At 56.4% G+C, this 16001-nt stretch overlaps 3 protein-coding genes across 3 annotated transcripts; all 3 read left to right on the top strand.

The window, feature by feature from the left end:
- The first annotated feature begins 606 nt into the window (after nt 1-606).
- On the top strand, nt 607-4607 carry SPEM3 (SPEM family member 3). The gene is made up of 4 exons (XM_052658609.1): nt 607-744; nt 893-950; nt 1069-2878; nt 3095-4607. The coding sequence occupies exons 1-4, from the start codon at nt 607-609 to the stop codon at nt 4605-4607; spliced, it is 3519 nt and encodes a 1172-aa protein (XP_052514569.1).
- A 2608-nt stretch (nt 4608-7215) lies between these two features.
- Nucleotides 7216-8844, top strand: TMEM102 (transmembrane protein 102). The gene is made up of 2 exons (XM_052658840.1): nt 7216-7429; nt 7517-8844. The coding sequence occupies exons 1-2, from the start codon at nt 7216-7218 to the stop codon at nt 8842-8844; spliced, it is 1542 nt and encodes a 513-aa protein (XP_052514800.1).
- A 2118-nt stretch (nt 8845-10962) lies between these two features.
- On the top strand, nt 10963-14557 carry FGF11 (fibroblast growth factor 11). The gene is made up of 5 exons (XM_052658215.1): nt 10963-11155; nt 12844-12954; nt 13150-13253; nt 13877-14075; nt 14349-14557. Exons 1-5 carry the CDS (start codon nt 10963-10965, stop codon nt 14417-14419), a joined length of 678 nt encoding a protein of 225 aa, XP_052514175.1. The 3' UTR covers nt 14420-14557.
- The last annotated feature ends 1444 nt before the right edge of the window (nt 14558-16001 follow it).

The raw sequence follows: 16001 nt of genomic DNA on the forward strand, positions 1-16001 counted from the left end.
CCTGAGGGTCCCCTTGGCTTAGTGGCCACAGTCCTGCCAGCAGGCCCCTCCTGGGCTTGTACTATGAACGAAGTAGATTTGCAGGTGCAGACTCCAAACCACTGGTCTCTGGGCACCTACTGTGTTCTCAGCTGTCCCTGTCCCCAAAGCTCATATCAGAAGCTGCTTCCGAACTGGGAGGGTCCCCATCTGAACAGATCCCGGTCCACACCCAGTGAAGGGCATGAGGAAGGCCAAGGCTCTGGACTCCAGCCAGGCCTTCCCCAGGGTTCTGATGCCAGGGGTCTTCCTTGTCTCACGAGAGGCCAAGGAGGTGGAATGTGTGGTTTGAATGAGTGACTCAGTGGGCTGTGAGGGAAGGATTGACATCTTGAGGAGAGGTGTGCTGGCCTCTGGGGCCCTGTTTGACTGTCCAGGCTCAGGCTGCCTGACCCGGTTACCAGGGAATGCCACTCTCGGCCCTCTTTATTCTCCTCCTCCCTCATTGTGACCCCACCCCCCTCCCCATTATGACACAGTCCTTCTTCCCCTCCCCCACCAGAGGAGTCTGGCTCCTAGTGAGTATGTGGGGGCCAGGGGGCCCAGGTAGCCCTGGGACCCCCAGCCATGGGTGAGCGAACCTACCACGGAGCCCAAGCGTGCTCTGGCACCAACCCCAGAAAGTGCCAGGACCTAGGAGACTCAATTCTTCTGATCCTGGGCAGCTTCATCTTGCTCAACGTGGGGATCAATGTGGTGACTCTGGTCAGGGCAGGATCTGGGCAGCAGTGTTGGGGGAGCCTTGGGGTCTCAAAGGGGCTTAGTTGGGAGGGCTGTTGGGGTGTGTCCAGGCAAGGATTGGACTTCAGGGCTCACACTGGTCCCGGACTCTCCCCTCCTCTGCTTCCCTCAGCTCTGGAAACACCTGAAGAACTCCTTGCGGACTCTTTTCCGTCATTTTTTCCCCAGAGGTGAGTGGGCCCTGGCGTGGGCTCTGGGGATATGGACTTGTCCCCTTTCTTCTTTCCCCGTCCCCATCCTCAGCCCCTCAGGAACCCAGGCTTTGTCACATCTCACCTTTCCCTGCAGACAAGCAATCCAGCTATGCAGGCAGCCATCCCATGTGCATACGTTGCTCCGTGGATCCCAAGAACCTGTGCTCAAGAGTCCCGCCCCGCTTCCACCGCCGCCCAAGCTTCCTGCTCGGGCACCCTAACCACCTGGACTCCTGGATACCAGACACAAACGATGAGAAGGCTTCTAAGTGCTGCTGGATGCCGCCTCAGTGTGGACATGTTGGGGCTCCCATGGAGGTGCCATGGGGACTGTGGAAGGAGGGGCTAACGGGAGCTGGGGAGGACCCTCAGATCACAGCCTTAAAGGCCCAAGCCACCTTCTACTCTAAGCAGGAGACATCTTCCAAGTTCCGTAGGATGAGCAAGGTGGACATGGTTCCACTGCGCCTGCCCCAAGAGAGCAAGACTAAGACCCCAGACCATGACCAAGCCCAGGCCCAGACCCGCTCCCAGGTCCAGTCTCCTGGGCATGCTCCTGCCAAGGCCCAGACCTTCTCCCCAGCCCAACTTCCTGAGCCCACCCCAGCCGAGACCCAGACCCACGCCCCCATTTACTCGCCTGAGCATGCCCCACCTCAGGCCCAGACCAACTCCCTAACCCTTGGCCCTGAGCACAACTCTGCCCAGGTCTGTGGTCCAAAGCACACCTTAGCCTATACCCTGGACCAGGCCCCCTCACAGGGCCCAGCCCAGTGCGAGGGCCACACCCTTACCCACACTCTGACCCATGCTCATCTAACCTATACCCATGCCCAACTGATCCCTCCCCCAGCTTCTGCCCCAGTCCCTCCCCCAGCTTCTGCCCTAGTCCCTCCCCAAGCCCCTCCTCCAGCTTCTGTTCCAGTCCCTCCCCTAACTTCTGCCCCAGCCCCTCCCCCAACTTCTGCTCCAGTCCCTCCCCAAGCTTCTGGCCCTGCTGCTACTTCTGTTCCAGCCCCTACACCAGCACCTGCCCCCATGTCTGCCACAACCCCTGTCCCTGCACTGGTCATGGCCCAGCCGACCACTCCAGTCCCTTCCACACCACCTTCCTCCATCCTAACTTCTATTCCCTCTACTTTGTCTGCCTTCAGCCAAGGCCTCTCCACTGGCCATGTGGTCTATGATGCCCGCAGGGTAAAGCAGAACTTATTCCATGTATGCACCCCTCAGAACTCTGGGTATTCCGGAAAGGACTTAGGTACACTCTCCAGGCTCCAAGAGGGGCATGGCCTGGTGAGCTCTGGTACAGCTGAGCAAACACTGAAGCAATGTAGTGAGGACAGTGCCAAGCCCTTCACAGGATCCATATTGGGTTACCTGGAGTTGGGGAACATGGAATGGAAGCTTTCAAATGATGTCAAGGATGAATCTGTGCAGCACAAGACCTTCCCTTACTGCAGTTTCCACCCTTACAGCTCTGAGAAGCAAAACACAGACTCCCAGACTCCAGTCTACCCCAAATTCCTGGTGTACTCCAAAGATGCTACCCCTTATCAACCTTGCTTCCACGTTCCAACCAGTACCCAGAACTCAATGGGTACTGTGCCTCCACCCTGCACTCTTTCTCTGCCTCTCATTTCTCCCAGATCCTTGGTTGTTCATCAACACAGCAACCACCAGAAGCCCTCCATCTTAGTACAGACCCCCAAATGTCCCCCACCCTCCAAGTCTCCTCAGTCTGTCCTCTCTTCCCAGGGTCCCATCCCTCCTCAGTTCTCCACTACTTCCCAAACCCCAAACCAGCCCCAGCCCCCTGAACTTCATAAGAATCTAGGCCTCAACCAAGACCATGGTCTCCAGAGAACCCCAGGCCCTTCAAAAGACACTAGAGTTCCCAGAAAGCCAGAGCTTACCCCGAATCCAAATCTCCACATGAACCCAGGCTTTACTCAAGACCCAGGCTTCCACAAGAGCCCAGGCCTTGCTCAAAATCCAGGCCTCCACAAGTGTCCAGTCTTTACCCAAGACTCAGGCCTCCACAAGAGCCCAGGCCTTGTTCAAAATCCAGGCCTCCACAAGAGCCCTGGCTTTACCCAAGACCAAGGCCTCCACAAGAGCCCAGGCCTTGCTCAAAATCCAGGCCTCCACAAGAGCCCAGGCTTTACCCAAGACCCAGGCCTCCACAAGAACCCAGGCCTTGCTCAAAATCCAGGCCTCCACAAAAGCCCAGGCTTTATCCAAGACCCTCATCTCTGCAAGAATCCAAGCCTTTCCCAAGACTCTGACTTTCACAAGGATTCAGTCATTATACAAGATTCTTGCTCCCAGAGTTTAAGTTCTACTCAAGAGGGAAGTTTCTTTAGAAGCCCATATCTTACCCAACCTTCTGGTCTCCACAAGAACACACCATTTCTTCAAACTTCTGACATTCAGAGGAGCTCAGGCTTTAGGCATGACTCTGGAGTCTGTAGAAATCTAGAACAAAACTTCTATAGAAGTCAAGAGCTCTCCCAAAACACTGGCCTACATAGTATCCCACACCCTTCTCAAGGTTCTGGATGTTACAAGAGTACAAGTAATGCCCAAGATCCAGGAGAGTCTAGGAGTCTAGGCTTTACCCAAGATTCTGAAGCACAGAAGAGTCCATGCTTTGTCCAAGACTCTGGAGTCAACAAGAACTCAGGCCTTACCCAGGAATCTGGTCCCCATAAGAACCCAGGCTTTGTGCAAACCCCTGGCCTCTATAAGGACTCAGGAGACTACAACAATCCAGGCCTTACTCAAGATTCTGGAGTTTACAAGAGCCAAGACCTTACTCAAGATTCTGACCTCCATAAGAATCTGGGCCTTACCCAAGTCAGCAAAGTCAAAAGATGTGATGTTCCCCAAGATGCTAGACTTTACAGGAGCCCAGAACATTGCCACAACCCTAACCTCCACAAGCACGCAGGAGTTACTCAACATCCTGACCCCCAGAAGGGTCCAGCCCTTACTCAAGACTCTGGCTTCTCCAAGACTCAGGACTTTATCAAGGGATCAGGCCTCCAAGAGGACTCGTGCTTTGTCCCCAATCCTGTCCTCCACAAGAACCCTCTAGGAACTGACTGTGTCCAGGTGTTGGGCCCACTTCAGACCCCAAAGTCATTTATATCTGAGAAGATTCCTCGAAGGCATGATGCCGGGCAGCATGTTCCAGGGGCTTCTGTCCCACCTAGCCAGCCCTCCTCCCCCGCCAAGGCCCAGGTGGTCTACAGTAACCGACAAACCTTCTCAGAGGTGCCTGTGCTGATAGAGCTGCAACCGCCTTCCCGGCGAGCAGGCAGCCAAGACTGGGTGTACCGCCCCATGGACACAGCTCCTGCAGCCTGCCAGAACTACCGCCAGACGTCTATGCCTCCCAAAACCAACTGGAAGCCCCACTGCCCAGGGTCAGGCACCCGGGTAGGGCACGTGGTCTTTGACGCCCGCCAGAGACAGTTAGGAGCAGGCAGGGACAAGTGTGAAGCATTGTCTCCCAGGCGCCTTCACCGAGAGATATCCAACAACTCATCAGAGATGGCCAAGGCATGGGGATATCAGTGTGTGATGAGAAACTTAGAAAAAGAGGGGACCAATGTGCATGAAGAATAAAAAGGCAAGAGAAGTGTTCTGTGGTTATTTGAGGCCATCCACCCCAACCCCACCCCTCAGGTGGGGGATAAGGAATGAAACTCCCAGCTTTCCTGCTGTCGCTGTCTTACCTTAAGCTGTTATCCCCAAGGCCCTAGAGCCGCATTCTCCATTACAGTAGCTACTAGCCAAATATGCCTATTAGAATGTAAATGAGTTAAAATTAAGTAGAGTTAAAAAGTGTTCTCAGGGAGTTCTCTGGAGGACCAGTGGTTAGCAATCAGCGCTTTCACAGATGTGGCTGGGCTTCAATCCCTGGTCGGCGGTATTAAGATCCTACAAGCTGCAAGGCACAGCCAAAAAAAAAAATCTGTTCCTCAGTCTCATGATCTAAGTGCTCAATAGCCACATAGAGCTACTGGCTACTGTATTGGACGGCACAGATTTAAAACATTTCCATCATCATGGAAAATGCTATTGGAGAGCAATGCTTTAGAGTTCAGGGCAACTTTACTTTCCCTGTCAGCCATCCACAGCATAGGAGCTTTAAGACGGGCTTTCCTTGTGGCTCAGGTAGTAAAGAATCCACCTGCAATGTGGGTAGACCTAGGTTCGATCCCTGAGTTGGGAAGATCCCCTGGAGAAGGGAAAGGCTACCCACTCCATCCAGTATTCTGGCCTGGAGAATTCCATGGACTATACAGTCCATGGGGTTGCAAAGAGTCAGACACACTGAGCGACTGTCACTTTCACTTTCAGGGAGCTTTAAGAGGCCCAGAGAAATTAGTTCTTTTTAGGGTGGTTCAGAAGCCACCATCTAGGGAGGCAGTTAAGATGTAGGAATGGACGCCCAATGCCTGATTTCCCCAGACTGTGACAAAGAGCTCAGGCTTCAGTTTTCCTTGTCTGGTCTCTTGGGTCACAACCTGTTGTATGGAAATTTGCCTTCCCGGTTCTGGGCTGTGTTTGGGGCTCTTTTTGTAACAGAGGGAGAAGACCTCTCTTTGTCAATGACTAGGAACCCCTGAATTTTAGGCTCCCCAAATTGGGCCCTGGATTCTGAGGGTCCCCTCTTTTTGTTGTTTAGTCGCTAAAGTCATGTCTGACTTCTTTGTGACCCCATGGACTGCATCATGCCAGGCTTCCCTGTCCTTCACTATCTCCCAGAGTTTGCTCAAATTCATGTCCGTTGAGTTGCTGAACAGGCCTCTGATTTGTTCTAAGTGTCTCCACTTGCCCACTTTCTTGCCCATGGACTTAGCCCTAGTTCACTGTGGAGACAGACCCCTGGGAAAAAGGAACATAAGAATTTCCTGGTCCAGCATGCACTAGTCTAATCCGTGAGCTTGTCTTTGGTTACCTATCTTTCTGCCCTATTATTCTGGCTCCTAGTTTCATCCTGGACTTAAGCTGTGTCCGTGATAGCACTGGTCGCTGAAAGCAATTTTCTTCCCCTATTAATTTCTCATTGCCCTGCCCCAACCCACCTGGGAGTTTCCTCTGGACTTGATTTTCAGCCCTGGTAACTCTTCTGTATACACACCTGAGCTGCAAGATTCCAAAGTGTTTGCCCTGATACCATTAGTGTGTCTGAGGTAGCCATCACTAATATGTCCCTTTGGATGTCCCTCCCTGGGTCATCACTACTTATGTGTTCTTGTCTAACATTACCTCCACTGATTCCAAAGAGATTCATGCCAGTCGGGAAACCCCTTTCCAACACCTCTCTTGCTCGGTGCTGACCTTGGACAAGTCATGTGGCACCTTCCTAGGCTAGCAGTAATTGCATGCAAGGATTCTTCTAGATTTAAGTTACCAGGGCACCTCTACTCCCTCAGGCCCTAGGTTATGTGCCTCATTATCATTTGCTATTTGGATCCATCCTATTATGTCTCTGTTCTAAGTCCAAGGAATGTTTGCATTGACCTGGCCTTGGAAAGACACGCTATAGTTTATTTCCATAGAAACTACAACTTCCATCAGGCACTATTTCAACGGAACAGGAAAGGATCTGGGGGCGTGGCTTTAATGCCCTGGTAGCTTGGAAGACAAACTACAACTCCCAAGATAGCCAGGAGATCTCTGCAGAGCCAAAGGAGAGATTGAACTCTGACTGGAGGCCGGGCTGGTCCGGAACCACCTCCAGAAAGGGGCGTGGTTGTAACATAGGGGCGTAGCCTCGTGAGCAGCAGGAAGAAGTTACCTGTTGAACCTTCCTAACCATTTTCTTTTCAGACCTTGCAGCTACCCCTAAGAGGGAAGCCGCAAACCACTAGCCTCTTCCGAAAAAGAGGTAAGGGGAGGTAGACAGGGGGTGGTGAAGGAGGCTATTGCATTCCGAAGGAGGGGCCAAACAGCCACTTTTAACCTGCTGAGTCAGGTGAATCGGTTCTTGGGGGTGGGGACTAGCATATGAGAAAAGGGCAAGGACGGAGGAGGTATTTGTTTGCTTTCAAGACTAAATTTGGAGCCCTTCATCTGCAGACCCATTGGCAGATTGTGACTTAGGCACCCTCTTGATCTCGGGAGGAGAAAAGAAAGGAGGGGCAAGTTTTCCACAGCAGAAGGAACAACGCTTCTGGGCTTCCCCCTGTACGTGTATTTCCTAGCCCCCAAACAATAGAGCCATATGGCTTCTGCAGTCTGGGGGAACGCTCCCTGGTGGGGCCCACCGCCCCCAGCCCCAGCCCGGCCGCTCACAGACATCGACTTCTGCTCTGGAGCGCAGCTGCAAGAACTAACCCAGCTGATCCAGGAGCTGGGTGTGCAGGAGAGTTGGAGTGATGGGCCCAAGCCAGGACCAGATCTCCTCCAGGCCAAGGATTTTGTGTTCTCTTTGCTTAGTAAGTAACCCTCTTGCTGCTCTCAGGTCCACCCCATCCCATCCTGGGCTCTGGATCATGTCTTCACGATCCCTACTCTTCCCTTAGGTCTCATTCACCGCAGGGACCCTCGCTTTCCTCCCCAGACAGAGCTCCTGCTGCTTCGTGGTGGGATTCGAGAGGGGTCCCTGGATTTGGGGCCTGCACCTCTTGGTCCCTACACGCGGGGACCTCACTACGATGCTGGCTTCACACTCCTGGTGCCCGTGTTTTCTTTAGATGGCACTGGGCAGGAGCTGCAACTGGACATGAGATCCTGTTATGCATGGCTCTGCCTCCCAGAGCAGGTACGCGGAACCTCGGTCCGGGAAGCATGGCAGGATTGCCTAGGACCCCCAGTCCCAGAAGGATGTAATTGGATCCACCCAACTGATAGCAGAGAGAGTCCCCAGGACCCGCAAAGCTCCGTGGACCAGCCACACGGTGACATCACTGAGCCTGAGGCACACGAGTCTTTGAAAAAATCACCTAGTAATGTTTCAGTGCCGGAGTCACCCCAGCAAAACCTAACCGATATTGGCTTTCCCTCACCATCGGAAGAAACGAATGATGACGTCACCAAAGCAACCGATGTTAGCCCAGCGCCACAGCCGTCGGAGGCTCGAGAGGCATGGCCCACATTGTGCCCCGCCCAGGTGGCTGCTTGGTTCTTTGCTTCGCTGGCTGCGGTCGCTGAGTCCCTATTCCCGGTCCCGGGTGCCCCGCGCTTGGTCCACGCAGCCCGCCACGCAGGGTTCACTACCATCCTCCTGGCTACGCCCGGGCCCCCGCGCCGCCTCCTGCTTTTCGACCTGATCCCGGTGGTGTCTGTGGCCGGCTGGCCCCAGGGGGCTCGGAGCCACTCGTGGGCCGGCCCGCTGGCCTCGGAGTCGTCCTCCTTCTACCTGGTGCCCGGCGGCGGCGGCGGCCGAACCGAGCGGCCGGGCGCCTCCGGCTGGCAGCTCTGCTTCGCCCGCCAGGAGCTGGCGCTCAAGGCGCGCATACCCGCTCCGCTGCTGCAAGCTCACGCGGCGGCCCAGGCGCTGCTGCGCCCGCTGGTGGCGGGGACCCGGGCCGCGGCGCCCTACCTCCTGCGGACGTTGCTCTACTGGGCGTGCGAGCGGCTGCCCGCGCTCTATCTGGCGCGGCCCGAAAATGCGGGCGCCTGCTGCCTCGGGCTGCTGGATGAGCTGGGCCGAGTACTCGAGGCGCGGACGCTTCCCCACTATTTTCTGAGTGGCCAAAAGCTCCGTGCGGGGGACGGCGCCGCTTCGCTGCTCGGGGCGTTGGCCCTGCTTCGCGGGGACCCTGCTCGGGCCCTGCGCGCCGCTGTGGAGGAGGCCAAGGTTGCGCGTAAGGGGGGCGGCTTAGCCGGCGTGGGAGCCGGGTCGCATTAAACACGCTGTTCGTACTAACGTGGAAAGTGCTTCTGTTGGCCAGCGGGGTGTGGAGGGGACTGCTCTCCCTTCACCTGGGAGACAGGCTGAACCCCTTGGGCCCAAAGAACCCGCGTTCTAGAAGGCCTCCTGTCTGGTTCTTCCCCATCTTCCCACCCTCCTCCCGCACCATCCCTGGCACAGGTCGTTCCATTCCGGCCTCCCCACTTTCCACATCTGTAGCCAGCACCCTTCTTGCCCCGGTGCAACCTCTGGCATCCATCTCCCCCTAGTGCTTATGGTCTTTTCTCTTAGGGGTCGATAGGGGTAATATATTTGCTGAAAAAAGACGTGAAAAGGAGAGAGGTATGGAGACCAGGGACTGACCAATTTGGTTCACACAAAAGCAGAGATATTAAGCAGGCCGAATTTCACCCCAGGCTAGTCCTCGCCACCTTGCTATCTTTTCAGTTACTCCCCCCACTTTCCTCATCCAGTGCTGTCCTCGATCTCGGGCAGTGGGGTCCCTTTCTCCATTCTCACCATTCCATCTACCTAAGCCCAAGCTCCCCCCTCGTGCAGATTTGCCTTCTGTGGAGTCGCCTATTTGTCCCTCCTCCTCTGAACCCCGAGACAGGCGGCTCCGGCTGCCTCTAAGACCGTCCCCACTCCCTGCCTCCAAGGAACCCCGGGGTTCCGCACGCCCAGCTCCCCCCCACCCCCACCCCGCCCCAGCCTTTCCCGGCGTCTCCGCCCCCTGCCCCGCCCCCGGGCCGGCTCTCGGAGGAGGGGGAGCTGCTGTCGCCGCCGCCGCCGCCTCAGCTTCCCACCGCCGCTACCGCTGCCGCCGCTGCCGCCGCTGCGCTGTCCAGCCGCCAGGCCCAGTGCTCACTTCGCCGGACCAGGGCACTCTGCGGAGACACCCTCATTCCTTCCTGGGGTCTGGGACTCCTAGCCGGGCGTGGGGGGAAGCCCCGTTTGCGGGGTACAGGGAGGGAGGAGCCTGGAACCGGAGCCAGCGCCAGCCGTCGCCGGATTGACAAGACAGGACAGGTTGAGGGGCGTCGGGGAAGCAAGAGAGGGTGCTGTAGGCGGTGCCCGGGAGGAAGAGGAAGCCCTGCCGCAGACAGCTGGGATGCTCTCTGACTTATCGGGGGTCTGTTCACATTTGGAGACCCGTGACAACGTGGGTGCACTCCTCTCCTGGGGGGCTGGTTGGATTGGAGGGCGTGGGATCTAAACAGTACCAGCTGTCTCCGAGGAAATTAAGGGGCTGCCAGAAAAAAAACCACCCCAAACCCCAAAACCTATGCTTCTTACTCCGAGGTGACAGAGGGCCCTCCAGACAACCACCTGGTGTAACCACTAGGAAGGGAGGGTTTGGAGGTGACTTCAAAAGGAGTGGAGGGTAACAAGGTGAGAAAAGGGGCTCAGCACCTGGAACCCTCTGCCACTAGAAATGGGGGTGACTTGGTAAATACTGGGTTTGTCCAGAGACAGGGTCTGGGAACCTCTGCTTGCTGAATGGGGACAGTCTGAATATCTTGAGACATAGTTTTTGGGGGATTTCAGTGAAAAAAGTGGGGGATTCTTCACTTAGAGGGTGGCAAAGGAAAAGGAACCAAGGTTGGGTTCTTCGCTGATATTGGCAGCACCCCAGCAAGAGTGGGGTGAGCGAGTATCTCCAAAGCTAAGGACCCACACCTTTAAGATTATAAGAGTGGCTTTGTCAGGAACAGGGGGCCTGGAAATAGGGTGGAAAGGTGCGTGGGGATATTGGAACCACATCTTGGAAAATCTGAGGGTCTTGCCTTTGGGATAAGGTTAGTGGGGCACAGGGACACTGGAGACTAGAGAAGGGGAGAGTTTTCTGTAGGGGGCAAAAGTGGAGGGTGGGGTCCATTGAGAGGTAAATAAGCTGCTGAGTCCCACGAAGCTAGTAGGAGGCCCAAGGGTGGGAGCTGGAGCCTGGGGTGGGGGTCCTCTAGGGTTTATCCTCAGGTCCTGCGGGTAGGGCGGTGAGTCGGGACCGGAGCGTCCAGAGAATGTCCTGGTGAGCGAGCGGGCTTCTCTGGGGGAGGGGGTGCCCAGCGCGCTCCGGACGCCTGCCGGTTTGGGGGTGTCTCCTCCCGGGGCGCCATGGCGGCACTGGCCAGTAGCCTGATCCGGCAGAAGCGGGAGGTCCGCGAGCCCGGGGGCAGCCGGCCCGTGTCGGCGCAGCGGCGCGTGTGTCCCCGCGGCACCAAGTCCCTTTGCCAGAAGCAGCTGCTCATCCTGCTGTCCAAGGTGCGACTGTGCGGGGGGCGGCCCGCGCGGACGGACCGCGGCCCGGGTGAGTGGCTGGGGCAGGGTCTCCAAGCCCGGGGTCTCTCTGCCTGGGAGGTTGAGGCCAGCGACTCCCGAAGAGCGGGGCCTGACCGAAGTGGGGGAGCTCCCGAAAATGAAAGGGGGTGGGCCCGGGCCACCAACTCTCAGCCAGACGATGCCTCAGTTTCCCTTTTCTTTCGCCCGTAACCCCGAGTCTCCTTGCTTTCGAGGGCAAGGGGAAGGCACGAGGGGCTAAGCCGGGTGCCCCGAAGCTTGGCGGCTGCTTCTCGCCGCCCCCCCAACCCCGTACCCAACACGAGTCCCCACCCCCACCATCCTCCGCCTACGTGCCGGCTCTCGCGATTCTTTCAAACCCGAGTGGAGGGGCCTGGGGGTTCCGGACTCCTGGGTCACCCCGAGGGTTTCTGCGGCTCCGGCAGCCCCGCCCCCGCCCCGGTGCTCCCGCTCCTCCGAGCTTTGGCTCCGTTCCTCCTGGCCGAGCTTGCCTGGCTCGGCGCCAATCTCCCCAGCTCTCCCCCGGGTGTCCTTGCAGCTACCTCTCCAGCCCGCCCCTCTGTGCGCCCTCCTCCCGTGACCTGCGCTCCAAGAAAGGAGCTGGGCATCCCCGCCCCCCCCCCCCCCCCGAGACCCCCTACGCGACTCCAAAATCGGGCCTCACGGGCTCAGGGGACCCTCTGCTATGAGGAACTCAGACACAGTACACGGCTGGAGACCCACACGGAGACTGAGGGTCGTACCACCTACGAGGGGGTACCGGGAAATCGACCGGGAGCAAGCCTCGGGGGACGAGAGTTGTGAGGGTTGGCGTGTGGTCCCCGTCCAGGTGCGACAGCCAGGGAGTCCCTCTGGCCTCTCTCTCCCCCGCTCCCAGCTCCCCTAGGGAGAGACCGCCCCCCCCCCCCCGCCCCCCAACGGTCCTTCCCCCCTCCGCTGCCGGCCCTCCGTAGTGGTACGGTCCGCAGCCCACCCTTTGGGTGGGACCGGGTCCCCACGTGACTCAGCCTGCCTCGCCAGCTTCCCGGCCCCCTCCCCCATTTCCTTGGTGTGGTACCGAATGTCCCCATCCCAGGCGGGTTACCTGGCTGAAGGGGAGAGGCTGAGCCTCAGGGAGGGCTGGGCCCCCGCGAGCCAGTAGAGTGACAGACAGACAGACAGACAGACAGATGGGTCAGTGTCAGACAGACGGGCGCCAGGCCAAGGGGAGGCCCACGCCAAGCAAGCGGCAGCCGCAGCAGCAGGTGCTGAGTCAGCGTCAGACCCAGTCCCACCCCCATCCCTAAGGAGGCACCCCTACCCTGTGGTCACCTTACTGCCCCCACACTCGCACACACACTGCCCTTTCAGCAGGCCTGCCGGTCTCCCTCTGTCCTCTGTCTTTCCGTGTATCTTTGCCCTCCTCTTCCCTCTTCTCCCCTCCCCACCTTCTGGTTGAGCTGTAGGGTAGGAATTAAGCCTTTAAATAAATTTCAATAAATTAAACTGAAAACTGGTTAGAGGCAGCAGAAGGGACCCACACCCCAGCTTCCTCTGGCATCTGAGAGAGGTGGGAAAGAGCTTGCTGGGAGGGCCCTGGGACCGACCCTCTTGCTTCCCTCCATTCTCTTTTTCTTTCTCTCCTCTGATCCCGCCAAGTGTAGGAATGTTTCTGGGAACAGAGATGTCATGTTCCAAGATGAATGTCTCTCTCTCCAGAACCTCAGCTCAAAGGCATCGTCACCAAACTGTTCTGCCGCCAGGGTTTCTACCTCCAGGCGAATCCCGACGGGAGCATCCAGGGCACCCCAGAGGATACCAGCTCTTTCAGTGAGAGGGGAAGCCAGCTGCCTGGTGGGAAGGGGGAGAGCGGGCACAGGCCATGACAATACTATTCCCGCTGCAGGATCCATTGGCTCTTTGACTCCCAAGGGAAGAGCTGGAACTGGAATGGGGGTGTGTGTGTGCGCGCTCAGATAGGAATTGGAGGTCTGGGGTACTGAGGCTCCTTCTCTCTACCCCCAGCCCACTTCAACCTGATCCCTGTGGGGCTGCGAGTAGTCACCATCCAGAGTGCCAAGCTGGGTCACTACATGGCCATGAACGCTGAGGGGCTGCTCTACAGCTCGGTGAGACAAGGGGGTGGAGTGGCCTGGGGTCTGGGGACTCCTCTAGGACACACTTCCCAACTACAGGTATTTTGCAGCTCAGAGCTCTGTCTCCCTCCAGCTCTTGCCAACACCCTGTCCTCACTGCCCACTCAGGGGCACCTACTCTAGAGTCCCTTTAATCTCTCCTCCTTGAACAGCCCCCCATGTGCCCCCAGGCTCTTTGAATGTCCGAAGTGGGCAGCTGCCTTGGTCCCTGTGTCTCCTCCTACCTCCTTGAGACTTCATTATTACTCACTATCCCAGAGTCATTTGGGATATTGGGAAAGGATTCTGGAATTCCTCCAAGCAGGAATTCCCTCCAGGTCCCCTGGATGGTGAGAGGTTGGGAGTGGAGTAGATTAGAGAGAATGTATCTTTTTATTCCATACCCCCAGAAGTCTAGTTCCTGGCCTTTGGGGGCCACCAGACTCTTTCTCATCCTCCTTTTGTCCCAGTTCCTGCATGGACTCAGAAGTTGGTTCTCCTCACCTCAAATGTATGGATTGCCTCCTGCCTTGTTCTTCCCAGGGCTCCCTTCTAGTCCAGTGATGTGTCTTTTTGTCTCTGTCTGTGTGTGCCTTTCTGGGTCTTTGTCTCCTCAGCCGCATTTCACAGCTGAGTGTCGCTTTAAGGAGTGCGTCTTTGAGAATTACTATGTCCTGTACGCCTCTGCTCTCTATCGCCAGCGCCGTTCTGGACGGGCCTGGTATCTGGGCCTGGACAAGGAGGGCCGAGTCATGAAGGGAAATCGAGTCAAGAAGACCAAGGCAGCTGCCCACTTTGTGCCCAAGCTCCTGGAGGGTGAGTATGGACCCTCTGGGAAGAGGCAGGCCACATGGGAGGGTATTGACCTTGACATGGACATTTAATGACATACAGCTCAGGGGTTATAAGTGTTTTAAGACGATACCTGTTATGACAGGCAAAGCCAGGAAGACTTTGGCCTGGAGGGATTTGGGGAGATCTCTTTTTGTGGGTTGGGGTTCCCAGAGGCTGCATGGAGGGGAACGGAGCCTATTCAGAGCTCTCTGGGTGCCTAACTCTCCTTCCTGCTCCTCTCTCCCCCCTTCACAGTGGCCATGTACCGGGAGCCTTCTCTCCACAGTGTCCCTGAGACCTCCCCTTCCAGTCCCCCTGCCCCCTGAAATGTCATCCCAGGACTGGAGGCTCCCCACACTCGCACAGAGCCAGCCACACCACAGCCTGTCTCCCAGCCCTGCTTCCGGCCCTGCTCTCACCACCGCTGCCACACTCATACCCTGTGCAGCCAGGTCCCACCAGGTGCTCTGCCCCGAGGGAGCCTAGGGGCCACTGTGACTTCTGGGCCTGCTGAGACCCTCAGACTCTTAGGCCCAGGGTTGGGGGTCAGAGAGGAAGATGTCTGGAAATGGTCCTGGCTGATCACTTCTTTTCTTCCATACTCGTCCCTCCAAAGGCTTTCTCTGAGATGGCGCTGGGGATTCCAAAACTGACTGAACCAGAACATAAATCCTCCCCATCCCAGGCTCAGCCAGTTCCTGGAACCCTTTGCCCTTTTCATTGCCACTGAGCCATAGATCTGTAGGTCCACTGGCGCTCAGGATCATTCCTTCTTTCTCTACTCCACCTTCTGCCTTGTTCCAGACAGGTTCCAGAACACAAGGCACTCCAGCCAGGGCTACTTCTGCACTCAGGCTCTGTGCTGGAACACAGGCATGCTGCCAGGCTCTGTTCTGATCCATCAGGCTTCTGTCCTTGACCCAGATGGACCCTTGACTTCAAAGTAGCTGGATTTGAGCCCTGTCCAGCTTTTGGCCTTGGCCTGAACTGGAACCAGTCTCAGATCACCACAGTTTGAACTTTCTTATCCCAGAGACACCCAATTCTAGAGCACGGTGTTCTAGACACATATGGAGCCATACTTCCTTCTGAATCTTAGCTCTAGGACATAGACCAGCGCTCTCAGCCCTTTCCTTCAGGATGGAACGGGGGACCTATATAGCCATATTATTGCTCTAGAGTAAGTTCTAGACCCACATTCCCACCTTCTCTAGTGATACCTGTTATGCATGAGCTCTAGAAAGGACCCAGCTATGATTCACAAAAAACTAAGTTCTAGATGGATCAAGAACCACTTCTTGTTTTTCCTAGATAATTTTCTAAAACTCTTAGTCTTCCTATAGAATGCTAACCTTATTTTTACATGCAGTTTCTAGTTCCTACAGCTCAGTTGGGGCCCTGTTGGGAAACAGAGTCTGAGGAAGGGCAAAGGAGTTTCGGAAGGAATCCCTGGCTCATAGTAGGGCAGCTAGGATGGGGAAGGGACCAGAACCATGGCGTGATTGGACCTGTGCCTGGGTTGAGGGGATATGAACACGTAGCTACCTCAGCAGGAATTCCTTCCAGGTCCCCTTTAAAGCTGAGGTCTTTAGGGTAATAGGTCTGGAATAAAAAAGACAAATGCGACATAGCCTTGACTCCCACCCACCCACAATGAGGAGACCCCAGTTCAGCAATAAGCCCCACCCTTCTCCCCTACAGATCAGGCTAAGGAGGGTGAGGGCCTCTTAGGTTCTAAACCTCATACACCCCCACACGCTTCTAACTGAATAAAACTTGCTTTATTACCTTAGAGTTTATAACCTCAGCTGGGTTTTAGGTACCCAAAAAGGGCCTGACTAGATTTTTCTGAAAAAATGCAGAGAGCTCGGGGCAGGCCTGAAAAAGATCAGAAGCCCATCAGTGAAC

This window comes from Budorcas taxicolor, chromosome 19 (genome assembly GCF_023091745.1).
Source record: "Budorcas taxicolor isolate Tak-1 chromosome 19, Takin1.1, whole genome shotgun sequence".
NCBI classification, from domain to species: Eukaryota; Metazoa; Chordata; class Mammalia; order Artiodactyla; family Bovidae; genus Budorcas; species Budorcas taxicolor.